This window comes from Propithecus coquereli, unplaced genomic scaffold (assembly GCF_000956105.1).
Source record: "Propithecus coquereli isolate 6110/MARCELLA unplaced genomic scaffold, Pcoq_1.0 Scaffold34, whole genome shotgun sequence".
NCBI lineage: Eukaryota > Metazoa > Chordata > Mammalia > Primates > Indriidae > Propithecus > Propithecus coquereli.
The window spans coordinates 5,453,228-5,475,501 of NW_012149063.1; the positions used below are offsets into that span (position 1 = coordinate 5,453,228).

Consider the following 22,274-nt stretch of genomic DNA (forward strand, 5'->3'; position numbering starts at 1 on the left):
TAACTGCTATTCTCTAATCTGGTTTTTAGAAGTCTGATCTCTGTTGGGTGTCTCTCCTTGTCAGTACATATACATCAATCTTACTCTTTTTAACAATTATTACTGCATTATAGACATTGAATTAATATTTGATGAAAATTTTAGTCTCTAATCTTTACCTATTATAAACAGTGTGCTATGGTATGTTGTATATGTTTCTATGTGATGGGTTTTTTTAAAAGAAAAGTTTCTATAAATAAAATTCTTGGGATGTAGGTTAGCACCCTTTTCTATTAATACCTATACTCTGAGATAAGTTGTAACAGTTTATGCTCATGATAACAACCTATGAGAAGGCCTATTTTCAAATAACCCTACCAACATTGAATATGATGAGTCTACTTAATTTTTGCCAGTGTGATATGTGATCTTTTACTTTGCATTTCTTTAATTGCTAGTGAGAATAAACCATTTGGTTGGTTGTTTTTTTAAAGCTAGTTGGCTTTATAGAGACTTTTATTCCTTAAAAAATAAAGAAATGGGCAATAATGTGCATTAAAATTCTTAAGCGAAAAAAGCTCTGTTCACGTATGCTTAGTGCCTTCATTGCCCTGTAGACTTCCAGATGTACACGTAGCCTCCATATCTAAAATATCCCAAACAAAAACCCTGGGAATTAGAAACCGACCCCAGGACACTTCTGAAGAGAATATTACGTGATATAATGAAAGTCATGCATGGGGAAAAAAGTCATTTTCCGGTGAAATGACAAGATCTATGAAAGCCATCTCGTGAAAACCAAGGAGCACAGAAGAAGTTACAGATGGCAAAAGTAGGAGCCTCAAAAAAAGTTGAAGAAGACTGTGTCTGAGATATTAATTAGGTCAAAAGAAGAAGCCAAAAAAAGTTCAATTAAATAAATGAACATGTATATGTAATCTGGGAAGGAAAGAGCTCAGGAAAATGCTGATATGTCAGTAGCAGTTGATGTTGTTGGTGATGTACGTCAGTCTTGCAAGACTCTCTCGGCCATGTGAGCCATCGTGCTGGGGAGTGAGTGGTGTGGTACTGTTTGTTCTCCTAGTGAAAGCATTGAGAATGTGCCCCATCTGGCTGTTCTCGGACACTGCCTATAAATGCAAGTTTCTCTCTGCTTGTATAGGTATTAACCTTAAAATAATACAACATTTTAAAAAGATAAGAAAATATATAATATTTAGCTGTTTTAGCTAAGTTTCCATCAAACAGCAATTTGATGTTCTCGTTCCATTTTGAGGTATAACCCTCAACTGTCAAGGAGACTTGACTTCCTATACCAAAACCTGGTTACCAAGTTTTCCCCAATAGATGATGTAACTTTAGTCAGTTAAATATTTGCCTCTATGTGTCATTGATACCTTAATACCCTGACTTTCTTGTCCTCAAAAGTAGATTGACTTAACAAATCCTGAAAACTTGTTCCCTCTTTCCTCATATATCGTGTGACAGTAAATTTCAAACTCCTTTGATAACAAGAGGAGGACTACCCCCCTTGTTTTGCAAATGAGGAAACTGAGGCTCAGGACTTGCTTGAGCTTTTAAGGCTGGATCCTGAGAGATAGGATGTGTACACCTAAATCTTCCCAACTTCAGTCTTGGGCATTTTTTGGCCACTAAATCATACTAGTACTTCAAGATAATTAGTAAATAAACACCAATTAAACATGAAGTCGCCAAGCCAATAAAACAGAAATTAAAGTAGACCTTAGGCAGAAATGTGTGTTAAAATATTTTCTTTTGAAATTTATATCACACGAAAGCATTGATACTATGATACGTAAAATGTTCTATGTCTGTGGCAACTAATTAAAAAATGCTTGTATATTTTTGCCTTTTAAATATGCTCTCAAAATTTAAGAATGTGTTTAGTTTGTATCTTAGAAAGTAGCAGCTGTCTAAATATAAAATAGAAAGGTAAACAATTGAGATAAAGGAAAACGGAGAATCAGGGACTGTGGCAGTATTGGCCCAGCCTTCACTGTGAATGGACTCGTGCCCTTTCCAGCCTCCCAACAGATTGATTCCAGAGGTTTGAGCTAGCTGTCTGGGATTTGGAATGCATTTTCTTATGAAAACATGTTTCCGAGGATGGCTGAGTTTACCGCAAGCCCACTGAAGTCAGCCTAACTGAATCCTCGTGGTTAGTGAAACCGTAGACCCCATTCTGGGTTCTGGCAGAGAGCAATGGAGGTGGGAGCTGAAGAAGTTTCTCCCCAGCCCCCTCGTACCCCCTCAACCACCGTGTGTACCTGTATTTCTTGTGCCTGTGGAAGACATCAGGCTGTAGCCCATGGCAGCCCCTTTGGCTGCAGGGAACAGGGGAGAGATATGTAAGAGGAGAGAAAGGTGTTTTTAGATGGAGAGCAGGGAGAGCGTGTGGGAGTCCAGCTGCTCGACTGTTTCCAGCGTTGGGGTGGGTAGAGAAGAGATTGGAAGAGGTTAAGAGGTTCAAGTTTTTGCTTACAGAGAGATTGTGGGGATAGAGAAGTTGTATTCAATCTTGGCAGCAGGAGGCAGAGGGAGGCTGAAGAAGGGCAACTGCTGTAAGGTGGAGACTCACGAGTTCAGGATTTACTGCATTGCTAGGTTCACACATTGTAGACACCTGATTGCGAGCATCTTAATGAACAAGAAAAAGCAACATACAGAACAATAAGCGTAAAAAGTTCCCATTTAGTTGAAATTATACGTATATTTTTATATTTAATTTTAAATATTTTTAACAGAAGCACATGTAGACTGATATGTATTTGGAAGAACATACAAAGGTACTTGAGTATTTGGGTGGGGATGGAGCCAAAATATTTGCTTTAAAACCCTGAAATTTTTACATGTTGCATACATACTTATAAGTCTGTAAGATTTTAAACAAATACTGTACAGTCAGACTTTATATAAACTTATATCTATTAATAGTTGTTTTCTTCACCAATGGGAAAGAAAGTTACATGTGTGAATATTTTTTTCCCTGTGTTTTTAAGATGTACTAGGCAGCTAAGGATGTCACCTAGTATGTGAATTAACCTCATGTTCAAGATAACAAAAGGCTGAACTTATTTTTTCACTCCTTTGTGTTCAGATCCCGGCCTGTGATTGATATTCAGCAAACCATCACAGTAACTCCTAAGAGAATTGACCTCCGCCAGAGAACTGCATGCGGGGCGCCCAGCGGGATATGGTGAGCGTCCCTCTGTGTTGGTGGACTCATCCTCAGTTCCCACCTCTGCTCTGTGGTGACCCTGTTACCCTGAGGAGCCACAGGGAGGTCCCAGGAGTGCTCGGTGAAGGGAAGAGGCACCCGTCAAGTGTTTGTATAACATCTCACTCACCAGTGTGCAGTTGGAGGGGATCAGAGACGGGGCACATGTTGGGTTTTTTCCACTGCAGTAATGCATCTTTTAAGAAATATGTGTTTGATTTTATACAGCCTCAAGGTTAAAGCCTGTTTCGAATATACTGCCAAACCCGCAGGTTATAATCCTTCGATATGTAAGTACCTAGTACATTTAAAAATATGTATGTATTTTTTCTGTCTGCCAGGTTGAAATTTTTGCATAAATTACAGAAAAGTAAAACTGCAGTGGCCCAAATGGGTCCGTAAATTCTTGTTTAAAGAATGAAGGGTATCTTTTGTCTGCCCTTTAATCAAGAGGCCCCAGCACAGTGAGAGAGGAAAAACTCTCCGTTTAGTCTCCATCTGAATTTTCCAGAGCAGATGGTTTAGGACAGAATGCCTCGGAAAAGTACTTATTTGCTACCACAACTGTTTCCTCTGTTTCTGTCTTTGAAAAGCAGTGTGGAAAATTGGTTTTGTGGCCGCGAGGTGGTGGGTGGTGGAGGGAGGGGAGCTGCAGGAGCGAAAGCACAGCGAGCACTGGTGCCAGGTTATGTTCTCTCCGCTCCCAAAGAGGCCTCTGTGGCCCAGAACACCCAACCTGCGTTCCCAAGTGCAGGCCCCTGGGGAATTCGCAGGGTGGCCCTGAGCAGTCAGAGACTTGGGCTATGCTCCTGGTTTCAGCTTTGATGCTGCCTGACCCTGCAGCACAGGGCAAGTCCCTTAACGCTGAGTTTTTAATTTTCCCATCAGTTAAAAAAATACATCTATACCTCTAATAGTAATGACTACATAGGATTGTGGCGGAGATGAAATGAGAAAATGTGGGGAAAAGCAGTTTGTCATTTATAAGATCTTACTCCGCTTCCTGTCTTTGTAATCCCAAAGAGGGTTTTTGACACAGATTTTGACATTGCTAACAACAGTGATCATAGCTAAGGTCTTCTGTGGTTTGTTTTAGGAGTAGCCACACCTCTTCGGGTATGGCTGCAGGGTCAAGTGTAGGGGTGTGGGAATTTAAAGAGAATCTTTTCTTCAAAGAGGAGGTGAAAAGAATGAGGAAATTCCCATCCCAGGTAAGGCCATGGTCCCAGCAGCTCAGTATTCTAGTGTATCATGTTTGCCATCAGGGGACTTTGTCATTCTGTCCTTTCGTAGGTTTGTCAGTCTTTACTACACCTTGAGGTAAATGAGTTCTCTCAAGTTTTCCCATTATCTACAGTATTACTCTGTATTCTTTATTAAAAAAAGATGTTCCTTTTAATATCCCAGTATGTAACCTGATTCACATAATCTAATGTTATTTGAAACCGAAAAAATAACCACATTAAGGACTAGGGTGCGTGATGGGGAGTCTGCTCACACAGGTCAGGACTCTGTGTAGCCGTACTGTAGTAATTATTTAATTTCATGTGGAGTTCTTGGGTGACACTAATGAATGTACCCAATAAGGTAACAAAGGGAAGATACTGACCTGTGATAGAAAGATTCAGTGAGTTATGAAGAATAACGGTTTAAATCAATATGCTGTGTCTTTAATAAAAAGTCTGCCTTCACCCAGTTCTCACTGTCAGAAGCTCACTTAGCCTTCATCTTTGCAGATTCCAAGCTGTCCTCAGGTGGTGTCTCCATCTCCCCTTCTGTGGGGCCATCTCCTGCTGTGTGTTCTCCCCAGTGGGACGCACACGCCTCGCGCAAAGCGTTCTTAGAGTGGATGCATTAGGACCTTGTGCGCAGGGCACTGTGACCTTTCACGTTGCTTTCTGATGCAGTCGGCATTTTGTCGAGTGTAGAAAGCAATTCTTTTAATGACAAGAAAATGTATACCGTGACTCCTCCGGATCTGTCATCCTCTCAGTATTGTTTGTGTTATTTTTACCCAAAGGCAGTACCTTCCACTTGCCCAACTGAATAACAGGCCCTTGCCATTGTTGGGAGTGGATTAGAGAGACAAAGAGAAACAGTGATTCTTTGACTAGGCAGCAGAGAGGACATGGAGAAACATTTTTATTCTATTCTGATTGTTATTTTTTCAAATCACTCTTAGTTGGACTATAGATGTGAAGTCTCATCATAGCATTCCTTGTCTTTCCCCACATTAATCATTTTTATAAAATAAATTACAAGGTTTCTCCTAGCTTTAATGCAGCATCTGATGCCACGTGTATTACTTTTATATTATATAACTACTCCATTAACCCAGTGTTTATTGATGGTCTATTACGGATAGCACTTTTTCTTTGGAAGACATTTGGAGAATGCTGGGTTTCATTGCTCATTCTTCCACCACATTGGGAAATTCTAAATGAAATAAAACAGAACTTGCACAAAGCTATGTTAAATTAATACAGCTAAAATCTTTTCCAGTATCCGAGGATGTGAGTTTCTTATTTTACCAGGCTGTTTGACTCAGCAGTCTCAGATGTGGCATTCCATCCATACAGAGACCTATAGTGAGTTTTCTACTTGGCTTGCACCTCAAAAAGTCAGCAGAGGGGCCCTGCAAGGATCTTAAGTTGCTGTGAACTGTCGGGAAGGTTAGGACAGGTAGGGTGGGTTTGGTAGGTAAATGGTTTTCGTGCCCCCACACCTCCCATGCTATAGCCTTGAGGGGCACTCAGCGTGTGAGCCTTTATCCGGTTCGTTGTGAAGTTAGCAGGTCACTCACAAATGCACGATGTCAAGGCCTAAAATGGGGGAGCATTTGGCAGCTGTAACATTTAAGAATTCTTCAGATGGACATAAAAATTATTATTAAAACTAGTGTTTCTGAATTTTGGTCTTACATATGCGAATAGCTGTTGTTTCAGCACAAGAATGATGTCAAATTGTGTGTATGTGTGCACACTTATTTCCACTTCCGTCTGTCTATGCTACAAATCATGTTTCTGTCAGGTGTTGTGCTAGTTGCTTGGGAGTACGGTGGTGAGCAAGACTGACGTGGCCCCTGTCCTCAGTTTTGCCTCACTTTGAAACAGGAAGTCACAGCGAAGTGTTGGGATTGGAGAAACTGAATACTCTAGGATCACGGGGAGAGGCCAGGACAGGCTCCTGTAGGAAGTGAGGTCCCAGCTGAGATCTGAAGGGGAGGTGGGGGAGCCACGCAGGCGGGGAGGTGGGAGAGGAGGGAGCACAGCCGGCCAAGGCACGTGCCTCGTGCAGAGGCCTGGAGCCGAGCACGTCCCAGACAGCTAGGAGGCTGTGTGAGGCAGAGTCTTCTGTGTTGGCGATAGAGACTTCAAAGCTGGCGATGCCTCTGCCCCTCGCTGTATGACCCTAAGCCTCCATGTCTTCATCTGCAAAAGGAAGGTATTAAAATAGATGCTCGCCAAAAGGTCTCTTCCAACTCTAATGTGAATATTAGAATGTGGGTTGTTCATTTTCTATGTTTTGTGTAGCAGATTCTTGTCCTCGAGACTGCCTTCTCTGGCCCTGTGCATGCTTTGGTTTGCTTTCCCTTTTGATGGCTAGTGAGTGCTTACTGAATGTAAGTAATTTAAGTATTGGCCCACAAAAAACATGGTTAGTGGCTACGTCCAGTGAACCGACAAAGAATGCGTTCTGAAGTCAAGAAATGAGATTTTGATAACCCAAATCCTGGCTTGCCTCCAAGCTCCACTAGTATAGGTGACCAAGAGCAGGCTGTTCCTTCCAAACCAGTAGAGGTTGGAAACTTTGATTGTGAGAGCTGTATTACACTGACAAATGGGCCCTCCCGCCACTAAAAGGAATATAGTTTACCTTTTAATTCTTTAACTTTTTAAAAAATAAAGGTCTCATCCTACTGTCAAAAGACTTCTCTGATATATATTATTATTCTGTTCAGAGAACTATCCTTTATCAGTGCTTCTTAACTTCAATATGTATAAGAATCTGGTTATGCTATTAAAACGTCGATTCTGGTTCCCTGGGTGCGGACGGACCTGAATTCCTTACAGGGTCTCAGGAGTTGCTGCTGTTCTAAAGACCTTTTCTGAACCGTAAAGGCACAAGACCACTTAAGCATCGGACTTGGAAAGGGAGAGAGAGCTAGTTTAGGCCCTTCGGGAACGTTGGTCCCTCTAGTTATCGTTAGTATTCTGTGGGTTCATGAAATTCAGCCAGAAACTGATTGATTCTTATTAACAGTGGCTGCTGCCGAAAGGTTTTGACTTATTCTCGAGCTCCCCCAGGTGGCCCAATGAAAATTTAACTTTGAAACATTGCCAACATGAAAAGGAAGGAAAAGACAGCTTGACTTGAAACATCACAATCATCCAAATGTCCATTACCAAGAAATACAAAGAGAAACAATGGCAGTGGGGAAAAGTGTTGTTCTACAAGGAATTAAATATTTTAAAAGAAGCTCAACATACTTGAAGCTGGGTTGTGCATGAACGCACTTAAAGTTAATATGATTTTGTTAATTTTGTCTAGCAATTGTGGGCACACTTGAAGCTGAAAAAGAAAGAAGAAAATCTGGGCTGTCGTCAAGAGTTCATTTTCGAAACCAAGGTTCTGAGCCCAGGTATACTCAAGAACTAACTCTGAATAGGCAGAAGCAGAAAATGTGCATGGAGGAAACCCTCTGGCTACAGGTGAGGGCTGCAGACAGTCTAGTCACTTCCATTTTTTTTAAACAAGACGGAAGGTAGGTTTTATGGTGACATACAGATTTCTGAAACTTATTGTGGCAACCCGTTAATACAAAATCATTGTTTTGGAGTTCTCCAGTAGCATTTATATCATGCTTAACTATATGACTGCATACTTTTTAGGAAAATATCAGAGATAAGCTGCGTCCCATTCCCATAACTGCTTCAGTGGAGATCAAAGAGCCAACCTCTCGTAGGCGAGTGAATTCACTTCCAGAAGTTCTTCCAATTCTGAATTCAAACGAACCCAAGACTGTTCATACAGATGTAAGTCTTTGATTTTTGTGTGGCTGAAGTTTTTGTCACATTATGGTGCTAGATCAAACGTCTTTGAAGGCAGTACAACTAGTGAGTTGCTTTAAAGGTCATTCCTTTGTATTAATCTGCTTCTTAATATATGTAAAGTTTGAGAAGACTCGTTTCCCAAATTAGCAATGAATATAGAAATATGAATTATAATTTGGGACCACATATTTTTTTCATCATTTTTGGCCACTGTCACTTATTGAGACTATAATTGACAGAGCTTATATTCTCACATTGTTTCTCCTGTAGCTGTATGTAGAAAGAAAAATACATTGTATTTTGCCATTGAGAACATCAAAATGTAGAAAACAAATTGTTGTTACTTGGAACATTAAAATCAAGGAATGTCAAAGTTCAGCAAAGCAAAGTAGTATTAGCAACCAAATGGTCATTTAGTGCCTAATGTAGCCTAAGTCATCTTTGGAAGATAGATTTATATTGTATGGCTTGCTGGATACCTCATGAGGGTGAGGTCTTTTTGCTAGGGTTTAGTGCGGTTAAGATGCAAGATTAGCCTGGCAAGCTACGACATCTTGATTTGCCATTATGCACTTGCTATCAAAATCCAATTGGCGACAGAGTGTTTGTCCACTCTGTGGCTCCTGGGTACTGGTGGCTTGTGGATACAGTTTTACAGAAGTGAGTACTCATTGCCTTAGGCTTAGGAGCTGATGCCTAAATCTACACTTGGTCAATCTTATCACGAAATATAATTCCCTGTATTTTTGTATACTTCCATGTACTTTGCCATTATTCATTGTTATTATGTCACTATTTCTTATGTACATTACCGGCTCCATAGCCATGTCAAACATAAGCAAGGAAACAGTTTTGCTAATTAAGTATCAGTGTGCTTACGGAGCACCCATTAGCATTGTGCTAGATAACTCTGTGCCGTTGGCTTATTTGACCTTAAGCTCTGTTTCCTCATCTGTGAAATGGGGCTCCTAATAATAGCGTCTTCCTCCGAGGCCTATTGTGAGGATTAAATGAGTTAAAATATGTAAACGATGGGTTAGCTGGTATCATCATTATTGATAATTCTTACAGTAGCCCTATAAAGTAGGGTGGCAGTATCCCCATATGACGTATGATGAAACTTAGACTCTGAAAGTTAAATGACCTGCCCGAAGCCCCACAGCTAAGTAAGCGGCAGAGCCAGGTGTGGAACCCAGGTCTGTGTGGCTGTGGGGCTCACACTCTTTACTACACCGTGCTGCCTCATTGCCCTGGTCAAAGTGTTCTTAAGACACAGTTTTGTTGAAGGACGAGATGGGAGTTAGACACATGGCAAAGTATGTTTGAAGCTTGCATTCTGCAATGGTGTTTGTCACGCAGGGAAATGAACTGCCAGTCACGTACTTAGATGCTTTCTCGAGTCCTGAATGGCATAAATTACAGTGGTTTTGTTTTCCTACAGGTGCACTTCTTAAAAGAGGGATGTGGAGACGACAATGTGTGTAATAGCAACCTTAAACTAGAGTACAAATTCTGTACCAGAGAAGGAAGTCAAGACAAATTTTCTTATTTACCAATGTAAGAATTGCTCTGTAGCACTAGAAAAAATGACTCTGGCTTCACAGTGGCTTTTTGTTAAGAAAGGGTTACCGGAAATGTATTGAGGACTTTGTCTTTTTCTTTGTTGTTTTTTAATAGTCAAAAAGGTGTTCCAGAACTAGTTCTAAAAGATCAGAAGGATATCGCTTTAGAAATAACAGTGACAAACAGCCCTTCCAATCCAAGGAATCCCACAAAAGATGGTGATGATGCGCATGAAGCTAAACTCATTGCGACATTCCCAGACACTTTGACTTATTCTGCATATAGAGAACTGAGGGCCTTCCCTGTAAGTACTCATAGAGAGCAGCTGGGAGGAAAAAACCAACATGGTGTGGCAAATGAATGTACAGTGACCTAGTATGATTTTCTGTTACAGGAGAAACAGTTGAGTTGTGTCGCCAACCAGAATGGCTCGCAAGCAGACTGCGATCTCGGAAATCCTTTTAAAAGAAATTCCAGTGTAGGTGATGCCTTCACATACTGTATTTTATTGTCTTAAATTCCATTACTGTGTCTATAAGCATGGCCTGTGTTGTTAATGGCTATTTATGTTTTTTTAGGTTACTTTTTATTTGATTTTAAGTACAACAGAGGTCACCTTTGACACCACAGATCTGGATATTAATCTGAAGTTGGAAACGTAAGAGTTACTTCAGCCTTTCCATTCAGAATTATTTCCTGAAAACATGAGTAGTCAATGAATTAGCCCTGATCTAACTCATAAAAGAAATGTAATTGTAATGAGAAAACTGACTGTTAAAATAAAGCCCTATTGTTTCCTTTTCGTTTTCAGAACAAGCAATCAAGATAATTTGGCTTCAATTACAGCTAAAGCAAAAGTGGTTATTGAACTGCTTTTATCGGTCTCTGGGTAAGTGTTTGTGTTTAGCATAACAAATCAATGTTTGAAAGAACCATTTACAATCTTCACTAAAACTGGTGGTTTTTAATTTGACAGAGTTGCTAAACCTTCCCAGGTGTATTTTGGAGGTACAGTTGTTGGTGAGCAAGCTATGAAATCTGAAGATGAAGTGGGAAGTTTAATAGAGTATGAATTCAGGGTAAGTTGGAGCGATTGGTTCTTTTATTGTACCAGAAGCTAACATATATTAGATATGGTCTTGAGTATGTAATTTTAGTAAATAAGTAACAATAAATAAGCGTTATAAATAAATCCTCAGTTAAAAATGAATTTGCCAGTTTTTAAACAACAATACTGGCTTATAGTAAAAATTTTATCTTCCAGAATGGAGAACAACAACATAGGACTTTGATCAGAATCCAGTTCGGTTTGGTCTCTTTCTTATTAGAAAGTGTTCATGTATAGGTGGTATAGAAACAAAGTAATACTTGATTTTTCCCCCCCAGAGTCTATAAAACAAAGAAAAATCACAAAGTAATTTATATTTGGCTTTAGAATGTGTTACAATTTATTTCTTCTTCCATTATGAGATCATCTTATTGCTTGTGGTTTAAAGAATATTAATGTTTGTTTACCTTTCACAAACCTAATTTTGTGATGGTGTGAATACAGATTTGGTATATGCCAGTAAGAAAGGCTATGATTGGCTCTGAACCATTTCAAATTAGGCAATCACAGTGACTCTCTGTCCAGTGGAAAGAACACAAACACATGATACAGAGTCCACTCATAATTCAGTGTGGGTTTAGGTCTGTGTGGCTCCAGTCACATTCCTGAAAGCATTGTGACTGTTAAGGTGTGAAAGTCTGAATTGTTAAGAATGGACTCACCTCTGACTCCAGCAAGATAAAGAGGCTGAATTCTCTTCTGTGTGTCTCTTAGCATTATAAACACAGCTGGCACAGGTAGTGGTGGTGGTTATGATCTCTGCAGGTGTGGTTGAAGAAGAAGTCTGTGGGTTCCAGAATAGTCTGCACACAGACAAAGAGGGCTCTCACCTCCTGCTTTTGGCTTATGCTGCAGGAAGTTGTTCCTTGCTTAGCCTGAACACTCAGATTCATGGCTGTCATATGGTTTCACACAAAGTGTCCCCTGGAACAGAGGCAACTTCATTTTTGCAGTGAATGGGCTCTTCCTGAAGCAAGTTGGTGGTGCACAGGCTTTATCATCTGCCAAGCAGGGTGCTTACAGAGCAATTCACAAATGCACATGTGGCCTTTCCCTGGGCATGGTGAGAACATAGTATATCTACACTGCTGATTTCATTACCCACAGCATTTGTTCCTAGACTGAATTAGAATCATTTATCTTTGACCTTTTTTTTTTCCTGTTTTTATTGACAAGAATATTTAAGTACAAATTTCTATTTTGATTATCCTATCTATAGTCTATTTTTGGAAACCTGTGCTTTTATTGTAGGATTATGCTGGATATATTTTACCTTTTTTCTCTTGTATTATTTTCTAACAGGTAATTAACTTAGGTAAACCTCTTAAAAACCTTGGCACAGCAACTTTGAATATTCAGTGGCCAAAAGAAATTAGCAATGGCAAATGGTTGCTTTATTTGGTGAAAGTAGAATCCAGAGGATTGGAAAAGATAACTTGTGAGCCACAAAGTGAAATAAACTTCCTGAAGCTAAAGGTATGTTGGTGGGTTTACCTAGTGTCTCTGTAGATATAAATAAGAGAAGCTAACTTCTCAGGAGAATATGATACTATCCTTAGGAAACTGGCAGGTTGACTTTTTCTTTGGTTGTTACAATGTCTCTCTCACAGTTGAGTCACCCAGTCAGGCCAAGGCATTTTTGCTGCTTAGTGACTGTTAGAGCACATGAGGCAGTCATTCAGTGCCTGCTGAGGCAACTGACATTTTCTGAAGTTTTATGACCCAATATGAGATATATAAAATAAAAAGGACTGAGACTTGTTCCTGGGGTTGGGCCAGCCAGTGTTAACTCCAAGTAGAGAACCAAACTCATTGCAAAAGATAATGGCATCTTAGCAAATGACCTTGAAATTTTTCCATTCTTATTTTTTAAATAGTAAGTATTTATTGAGGACTTGTGTCTCAGGCCCTATGCGAAGCATTTTGTTTGCGTTTTCTCACTTCATTCTCGTTAGTCCTGTGCGGTATTTTGATTATCTCTGCCCTTTCACAGAAGTCATTGAGATTCAGAGAGATTAAGTAACTTTCTCAGAATCACTCAGCTGTTAAGAGACAGATTCTGCATTCAAGCTCCATTCTGCCTGATTCCAAAGCCTGCAATCTTCACCCCTCCCTGTCCTGCTCCACACTTATGTAACTGGCTTATTTATGTGCCAGTGTGATGAAATTTTGCTTTGTCATGGCATATCTGTTTCTTTTGAATTTTAAGGTAACTGAGTATGATCAGCGTTTGTAGTTGGTGGCTTATTAGCATGATCCTCTACTCGTCAACTTTAAAAAACAAGACGATCAGCCCCCCAAAAATGGTCCTCAGAGATGAATGCCCCTCCCCCAAAAAACACCAAGATGGTCCATTATTCCTAATCTTTGCTATAAGGAAAATACAATTTAATAGTTCTTATGGCTTACTTTTCAGTGTTTTACTCTGAATTAGTCATATAATGGGTCTTTTTGCTTCTTTCTCTGTTCTTCTGTGTCCATTATTCATTCACGATGTGCTGTCTACCATGTGTCGGGTACAGAGTCGGGTGCCAGGGTTACAGGAATGTGATTTGACCCCTGATCGCAATATGTTTACAGTTTGGTGTGGACAAGAAAGCATCTTTTTCTTTCTCTGAGTTTGAAGGTCAGAGTAGGAATAAATTCAATCTAGCCCTGTGAATAAATCGATAAACTTGAAGTTAGAATGGTAATACCACTTGCTGGTTTTACACTTACTTCTGTATCTTTGGAGGCAGGAGAGGGGTGAATATTAATTGTTTATTATCTGAACTTAGCATTATTTGAGAGGGCATGCTCAAGAGGCTCATATGGCAGTAATAAAGAATCACATATTGTGGAACTATTTTGGATATAATTCTTTTCAGGAATCTCACAACTCAAGAAGGAAACGGGAAATTGCTGAAAAACAGATAGATGATAACAGAAAATTTTCTTTATTTGCTGAAAGAAAATACCAGACCCTTGTAAGTATTTTTCAAGAGCTGTGAATATTTGACGGAGGATGAGGGGAAAGACTTGCCCAGAATGACGTCTCTTGATGACTGGTCTTCCTTTTCTCCCTAGAACTGCAGCGTGAACGTGAACTGCGTGAACATCAGGTGCCCGCTGCGAGGGCTGGACAGCAAGGCCTCTCTGGTTTTGCGCTCCAGGTTATGGAACAGCACGTTTCTAGAGGTGTGGCGCTGTGAGACTGTCCCCCGGAAGTCATTTGCCACTGCCTAGGACATTTCTCACTTCTCTAATGCATTCACTGTCTCCAAACAGGAGTATTCCAAACTGAACTACTTGGACATTCTTGTGCGCGCTTCCATTGATGTGACCGCCGCTGCAGAAAACATCAAGCTGCCAAATGCGGGAACTCAGGTGAGAGGTGCCCCAGCTTCATTCAGGTTCAGAGCGAGTCCCCTTTCCCTCTGCCCTACGCCCTGGGCCTGAGGTCATGCTCTTTGGTGCTTATTTCCCTTATATTCCTATTACTCCCATCAAAGAAAAGACAGATAGTGTCTTGATGTGCTGCCACCTGATGCTGTATTTTTAATAGAATCGTTGAAAAAAAGAAGTAAATCTGGGATTATCTGGTTTAGCAATGGCCATGTAGATTGGAGAGCTGTTGGCTCCGTGAAGGAATGGGTGCACCTTGCAGCCCTACAGAGACCCTTACGCTGTCCCTGAGGCTGCAGCCATCATTGGAATATCCCAGCGATGGAATGCATATGCCACAGGTGGCCAGTTGCAATTATTAGAAAAGATCTCTTTATATATGAATCCTAAATTGAATCTGGTAAAATAAGTCTATGGTTATGCCCCACTGGAACAAGTCTAAAATAAGTGCCCTCTCTTGGCCATGTAGCAGGTTTTCAGATGGTTAAAGGAAACGGTCATTCCTCCTAGGATATGTCTCTTATTCTCTTCAGAGCCATGTACCCAGCTCTTTAGTTATCCGGCATGTGGGGCGCAGCTGAACTGGTCCTGGCCTCTCCCTTCCTCGGCCTGCCCCTGTGGGGCAGTGTGACTCCCAGCTGGGCAGATTAGCCGAGACATGGTCTGCTCAGTCCCGCTCACCCCGGGGCCTATACCTCCCAGTATCTCGGCACCCACACTCCTGTCAGTCCAGCCTAAAATTTGTTTTTTAAACTTTTGCTGAGGATTGTGTTTGAATTTTTAGCAGCAGCTATTTTTGTGTTAGTATTCTACTGAAACTTTCAGATGTTTTCATCAGAATTTGTTGTCAAGCTGTGCTTCCAGTATCCTGTCCTTGAGCAATTTTAAAAAAATCTAAAAGCATGACATTAAATGTATTCTCACATTTTATGTGATTTGCTTTGGGCCAATTGTTTCAGTTTGTAAAGTAATTTTGAATCTTGATCATTTGCTCTGTTAACTTTCTATTCCTGCAAGCTTTATCTTTTTTTAAAACTGAGAAGCATGCCTTCTGTGTCTTCATCCAGGTAATGAACAAAAACACTGAACAGGACTAGGCGCAGAACCTTGTGTTGAATCACCAGTGACAGATTCCTTGGGGGGTGGGGTCTAGAACCCACAGGGACCTTTATCAGGATCTTCAGGCAGAATGACTGCATGTCATGGTGGGGATCATGAATGAGAAGGTTTTGCAAAAGAGACTAGAGAAAGAAATATTGTGAATTCCTGCTCCCATGTTAATCTGCCAGTCTACTTATGGAAATGTTCTGGCTTCAGTTGTTTAGCCGAAAATTTTAGTAAGCCTCCCTGATCATTCTGGTTTCTGAAATATAGCAGTCCTTAGGGTGTCCTTATAATTTGTCATCTAAGACAGAATACATTCGGGATAAATCTAAACTGGGCCGGATGCTGGGACAAGTGGTGTCAACCAGGACTGTCCCAGGCTCACCAGGACATATGGTCTCCCTGCCTTTATGTTATCTTTGCAGGTTACTCCAGCCCACCTTTCTACATCTTATCAATAAGGCATTGTAAGGGACTTTTAAGTAAATCACACCTTCCCTGAGAATCCTTTCTCTGCATCTGTGACTGAAGGCGGCGGCTGTAACTTTCTGTAACTGTAAATCGGCAACTCTGAGAATCACTGTTTTAGAACTGGAAAGAGAACACTTTACAGGGAAGGCACTAACATTAATTAATGTCCACAATTTACTAGATTCTTTATACTCTATCATTTAAACTTGGGAAGAATGCTGAGGTAGACATTGTACCCATTTTACAAATAAGCAGACTCCCAGAGGAGATGTAATTTGGGGTCCTGGCCTGAAACCCATATTTGACTCCAGGACTCCTGCCTTTGACTTTGTGATACTTGGTCCCCACAGCTCAAAGTGAGATGAGAGTCCAAAGAAGGTTGTCTCCCCTCAGGGTCATGCGACCAGCACGTGGAACAGAGACCAGGCCTTGGGACTCCTCTTCAAGCTCTCTTCCTCTGGAAGATGGTAGAACTGGGGACCCTGGGATCCAGTCTAGTGGCTGAGTCGCAAGTGAAAATGAAGTTCTCTTAGGCATTTTATGTTCTCAGGACTTGGAGAGTTCATGCCTCCTAATGAGAATTGGAGTCTTTGCTGTGGTCCTGCTTTGTTTCATAATTGGTAGATTTGTGAATGGATTACTGGTCTCTTATATCTAGAACCTATTTCTTACCTCTAGTCTTCTAATACTGATACCTCTTCTATTTTCTGTGATTTCTGAAATACAATAACTGAGATATTATGTCTATACTTTCTTTAGTATTTTAAGGTACAGCTTTTCCGGCCCTGAAGATTTGAGCTTAATGCAGGTGTCAAGATGCCTTCCCCTTACTTATTGTGGGTTACAGTTTCACCTTTTCTTGGTTTCATCTGTCGTTTCCAGTCTGAAGATCATTTTCTTTGGAGATAGAGACGAAAGAGGTTGTCTTGTCTTTTGATCTTAATGTCAAAAGAACCTCTTGTTACCTTTACTCTAATCCTGGCTTTAAAAGAAAAAAACTAAGAAAGAAAAAACATTTTGTTTCTTTATAACCCAACCAATTTCGGAATTCTGTGTTTTCCTCTCAAACACTTTTAAATTAAAACACTGTTATAACAAAGTCAGAGAAAGCAGAAGTCATATAATTGATCCAGCTGAGATGATTACATTTTAGCATCAATTAAATTAAATCCATGCAGTTATCAAGCACTTATTAAGGACACATGTGTGCCTCCCTGGGCTAGATGCTAGAGAAGAAAATTTGAATAAGATACGGTGTCAGTTGTTAAGAACTTCAGGTCTAGGAGACAGAACCAGGAAAGAACTGTTGAATTAAGCCAAGGAAGGAGGAATTGTTTATTGGTTGTATTTATATATCCCCACTTTATTCCTAAGGAAGCAAGTAGAGAGTATCCAAGCTTCCTGGCTACAAAAGGTAAAAGAAAATAGGACAGGTAAAAAGCACCTAATTCTTCAGGGGAAGGAGATTTTCTTCTTTGGCTCTGATAAATTGAGAACTTGAGAGATGGATCCTTTTATAAGGTGATTCCTTATATGAGGAACACTCACTAAGAGGGATCCTGTCCTCAATAGATAGTTTTGTAAAAGATATGAAAACCCCCTCATCGAGTGATTTCCTCTACCGATGTTCAGTAAGAGCAGTGGCTGTTACATTACAGAGTAACTTAGAGAAAGTGTGTTGGCAGTTGTCACGCTCATGTGGTCTAAGCACTGCTACTGGTAATCACATTTAATGCGTCAGCAGAGCTGAAGCCCCTTTCCCCTTCCTGGCACGGGGTGGATGAGGTTCACATGCATAGGTCATCCCCATGGAAATGCCTAAATTTTAATGAAACCAAAAGAAAGAAATTGTTGTGGAGTTGTAAAGCTCTACAGTAGTTTCTGTTCACCGTAAGCCATTGTTGTTCATCAGTAACAGCTGCTATGACAAGGTGAGATAAGGCTTCTCAGAGCTCTGGGAACCGCAGTTGATCCCCCCACTTTCCCCCACCGACCTGATTCTGTGGCCATCCGCCCCTGTTCCCAGTCCCAGCTGGAGAATGACTGTCATACCAAAAGGAAAAAAAACTTCAGTTGACAATTAAAGCAAACAACCAATAACATCTTGTTCACTGGCCTCTCACCTTCTGGGACTACAGAGCACATCTGCCCTTTAAATGTGCAGCCAGCCCAGCCCCTAACTTCAGTGAGTTATTTCATAATATCCAAAAGGCTCCAAGTCCTGGTTTCAATGTTGGCCAGACTGGGGGCTTAGAGCTTCAGGTGGATTCCCATCCTTCTACCCACCCCTCCCCCTGCAAAATCAAAAATCCCCTTGTTCACCCCTTATGCAGTTGGTTGTGCCATTTATGGGTGCGGTTCCAGCGGCACTGACACACGGTGTGATTAGAACGAGGCTGGTTCCCCTTGCCATAGGCCAGTCTCCACTTTCAGACTCAACAGAACTTATTCTTACAGATGAAGATGGCCCTTCCACATGGCCACCTTGCCCCAAGGGCACGCTGTGCCTTCCCTATGCTAGATAATAGGGAAGCAAAGCTGGATGAGATACAGCATAGACTAATTGAATCGTCGTTTTGTTTGTGTTGTAGTCAGCTTACCAGTCACAGAATTGTATCATTTCTTCACTGGTCTGTCTCTGCTGCTTCCCTCCTTTGTGGATGCCCCTGTGCAGCTGGGCTCAGTAATCTCAAAGGGTTGTTTTAGCTGAAAGCTGGGACACCTGTGAGGGCGGTGGAGCAGGGAAGTGAGCCTGGGGAAACCTCAGAGCATAACAGGAAACCTGGTGGCTGGTTAAGGTGTGTTATGCCTGCCTGTTAGTATGCTTGGCTGAAAACTCCTGAATAGTGTTTAAAGAAAAGCACTCTTGCTGCTTTTAAGTATTTTCTGTAAGTCAAATGAGGTTGATAAGCTGTTTTCTAGTAGAAGTGGGAAGGGAAGTACTTTAATGAAGAGATTTTTAGAAAAGAATTATAGGGTAGAAGTATCGGATGGAGCACAGTGTAGACATAGAAGCATTTTTTAATTTTTTTTTTTTTTTTTTTTGAGACGGGTTTTCACTCTGTTGCTGGGGCTAGAGTGCAGTGGCGTCATCATAGCTCACTGCAACCTCAACCTCCTGGGCTCAAGCAGTCCTCCTGGCTCAGTCTCCTGAGAAGCTGGGGATATGGGCATGTGCCCCCATGCCCAGCTAACTTTGCTGATTTTTGTAGAGATGGGGTCTTGCTGTGTTGCTCACTCAGGCTGTAGAAACATTTTTAAGCAGCATCCGTGGTTCAATACTAATATAGAATACTTGACTAAAAATGTTTCTTAGGCGTTAAATGCTCCTTCTGAGTTTTGTTTACTCTTTACATTATCTTAATTCAGAAATATCAAAAACTTCAAACCAGTAGAATCAGTGTAGTTTACAAAATCTTGTCCATAGCAATCGGTAGGTCTTTAACTTTGAAAAATAGTTCCTGGCATCACAAAAGCCCACTTGAATCCTAAACCCATATAACTGGGTTGTCGTGAGTTGCCAAAAGCAACTTTTTCAGTTTTGGAGTAAACACTATTTTAATTAGAATTCGCAAACTATCAAATGTTTCGAATTTAAGCTTCTCAACAGCAGCAGCTTCAGCTCTAAGCTGCCTCTGAATGAATCCAGGGTCTAGTTTGTCCATACATATTTTTGTAGAAGATTTGCACCAAGCCATTTCAAGAAATTTTATTGTGTATGAGGGTCTTTAGTTTGATATCCTAAGAAAAAATTAAAATGGTATCTATCAGTCACACAGCTCCATCCCTATTTTTGTATTTTACAACATCTTGAAAGTCTGAGTGAGGAAGGTATATTTTTATATTTTATAACATCTTTAAAGTCTGAGTGAGGAAGGTAGGCTAATTGTGCATAAGCTGGGCCTTTTCTTCCTGTTGCTTAAAATTAATTAAAAGAAAGTGTGATCATTCTGCAAAAGATACCGGGTTCTATAGATGCAACAAGATTGGCTGTGTATTGGTAATTGTTGAAACAGGGTGGTGCATACATGAGGGTTCATTATATAGTTTTATCTACTTTTGTTGATAACAAAAAAATTTTAAAAGATAAGTTAGCAAAGAAATAACCACTTTGTTAGGACACAACCCAGCATTTTCAAGATTCTGTGAAGATTCCTCTTCAAGGAATGCATCTCGAAGCAATATTCCATTATTAAAGGAAGGGATCTTGCTTCAGAAAGTCATCTCATCTGTCAACGGGCTGCATTGTCCAAGATGTGTTCAGGAGTAGAATTAGAACTAAAAACTCTTCTTGTTAACTCTTGCCTTATTACATAGTGATGCTGCTTTCTTTTATGCTCTGTAGGTTCGTGTGACTGTGTTTCCCTCAAAGACTGTAGCTCAATATTCAGGAATACCTTGGTGGATCATCCTAGTGGCTATTCTTGCTGGGATTTTGATGCTTGCTCTATTAGTGTTTTTACTATGGAAGGTAAGTCCTATCTGGCATTTGAGTTTCATGATGTAAACTTTGTTTTTTTAAAAAATGTGAATTAACACTGATAGTATGTTTTCTTTTTCATCACTTACTTTTCCCCAACATTTTATTATGAAACTTTTCTGACACAGAAAATTTGAGAGAATTTTACAGTGAACACTGGTCTATCTACCTAATAGTTTGTATTTAAAGGTATATTATTTGTATATCATAAGTTTCTTAAATGAATAAATTTTAGTGTCTCACATATAATTTAGCATGTTTGGCAAATAGATTTAAATTTTACTGCTTTAACATTTCTTCATCTAAGATTACAGTCTGGATCTAAGCCAAATTGTTAGATGTCAGATTAATCTGAATCTGTAGCCCTGCTAATTTCAATTTCTGTAAAGAACTGTTCATGGCAGCCATTTGTGTTTGTTCCACTTGCAGCTAGATTAGGAATGAAAAGCATGAGATGAGTGAATATCTCAAGGAGCCCTCATAGCTCAGTAGGATGTTCTTCATTGCAATTTGGTCCTTTGGCTGCACATAAAATGTATCTTCTCCCTGTGTCCTACCAGTGAATAGTCTGCATTATGAAAAGTGTATATGAGGTGGATACAAACTTTTGTCACCAAAGATTATAACCTATAGATTTTGGATTGTTCCCAGTGAGTAATGGAGGTCTACGGTCCCTTACCTGCAATTCCACATTCCAAAAAACTCTGAAAACTGAAAGTTTGTAATGACAGTTATTTATTTGGAAGTAAAACCTGACAAGAGAGGCTGTGTATAGTCTTTATCCTTTAATAGTTTCACTGCAGAAATACTAACATTTTGATTAGAATGACATTATATATGCAGCATATTACCTTTCTAAAATGTCAGAAATTCTGGATTCCCAAAAACGTCTGGTCCATAGGGTTTTGGATGAACCAGTAACCCCCTAGCATCAAACTATCCGTTTTCTTTCTTTGGCTCCAAGAGTATAATAGACAAGGGTTCAGGATATTCTCACATTCAAATTGGGCATCTCTTTTTTATTTTATTTTTCCAACTAGCTTTCTTTTGCTAATCTGAGATAATTTTCTGACGTCCTCCAAATGTGTGATTGAAGCTTAGTATCTGCTCGTATCCAGACTCACTGAGGCCTGGGGTTTTAGCTAGTTTTACCTCTGATGTTCAGGCAGTAGGTTCCTCTGGCCAGCACAGCAAGCCAATATAGGAGATGTCCTGAAATTATTCTGATATGAAAAACTAAATTTGGGATTGATTATTTGAGAATGATGCATTTTCTGGAAGAGGTCACAAGGTCTTTTTTAGAGCAGGGTCTTATTGGCAGTCTTTGATGAGGGTGAGATGTAGCAGTAGGTTGAGAATTAAGAAACCCAAGCAGTATATAATCTTGGGCAAACCATTCCACCTTTCTCGGGCTCTGGTTTGCCTCATCTGGATTGTACTAGATGATTTCATTGGTTGGTTGGTTTGTGGGTTTTTGTTTTTATTTTGAGACAGGGTCTCACTCTGTCACCTGGACTAGAATGCAGTGGTGTCGTCATAGCTCACTCCAACCTCCTGCCTCAACCTCCCAAGTGCTGAACTACAGGTGTGCACCACCACACCTGGCTAATTTTTCTATTTTTTGTAGATACGTGGTCTCCTATGTTGCATAGGCTGGTCTTAAGCTCCTGACCTTGAACAGTCCTCTTGCCTCAGCCTCCCAGAATGCTGGGATTACAGGCATGAGTACCCAGCCTTCTTTAGAGCTTTTTTTCTTTTTTCTTTTTTTTTAAAAAAAAAGTATCCAGACTCTGAAGGGGACTCTAAAATAATCAGATAACTTATATAACCCCACATGAAAATCATTTTTATTATTTTGTACTCTTCTTTCTTAAAACTGGATTGTTTTTATGT

The 22,274-nt window shown here is 40.3% G+C and overlaps 1 protein-coding gene across 2 annotated transcripts in view; it reads left to right on the forward strand.

Annotated features, from left to right (window-relative positions):
* The window catches only part of ITGA6 (integrin, alpha 6), a 75,678-nt gene that overhangs the window by 49,543 nt on the left and 3,861 nt on the right, over positions 1-22,274 (forward strand). For both annotated transcript variants that reach the window (XM_012650797.1, XM_012650798.1), the window contains exons 10-24: positions 3,098-3,196; positions 3,446-3,507; positions 7,769-7,929; positions 8,110-8,253; positions 9,713-9,828; positions 9,949-10,138; positions 10,229-10,312; positions 10,413-10,492; positions 10,646-10,723; positions 10,811-10,913; positions 12,245-12,418; positions 13,810-13,908; positions 14,009-14,119; positions 14,210-14,308; positions 20,247-20,372. In XM_012650797.1, the coding sequence (XP_012506251.1) occupies positions 3,098-3,196; positions 3,446-3,507; positions 7,769-7,929; positions 8,110-8,253; positions 9,713-9,828; positions 9,949-10,138; positions 10,229-10,312; positions 10,413-10,492; positions 10,646-10,723; positions 10,811-10,913; positions 12,245-12,418; positions 13,810-13,908; positions 14,009-14,119; positions 14,210-14,308; positions 20,247-20,372 (1,726 nt within the window). The remainder of the gene's footprint in view (positions 1-3,097; positions 3,197-3,445; positions 3,508-7,768; positions 7,930-8,109; positions 8,254-9,712; positions 9,829-9,948; positions 10,139-10,228; positions 10,313-10,412; positions 10,493-10,645; positions 10,724-10,810; positions 10,914-12,244; positions 12,419-13,809; positions 13,909-14,008; positions 14,120-14,209; positions 14,309-20,246; positions 20,373-22,274) is intronic.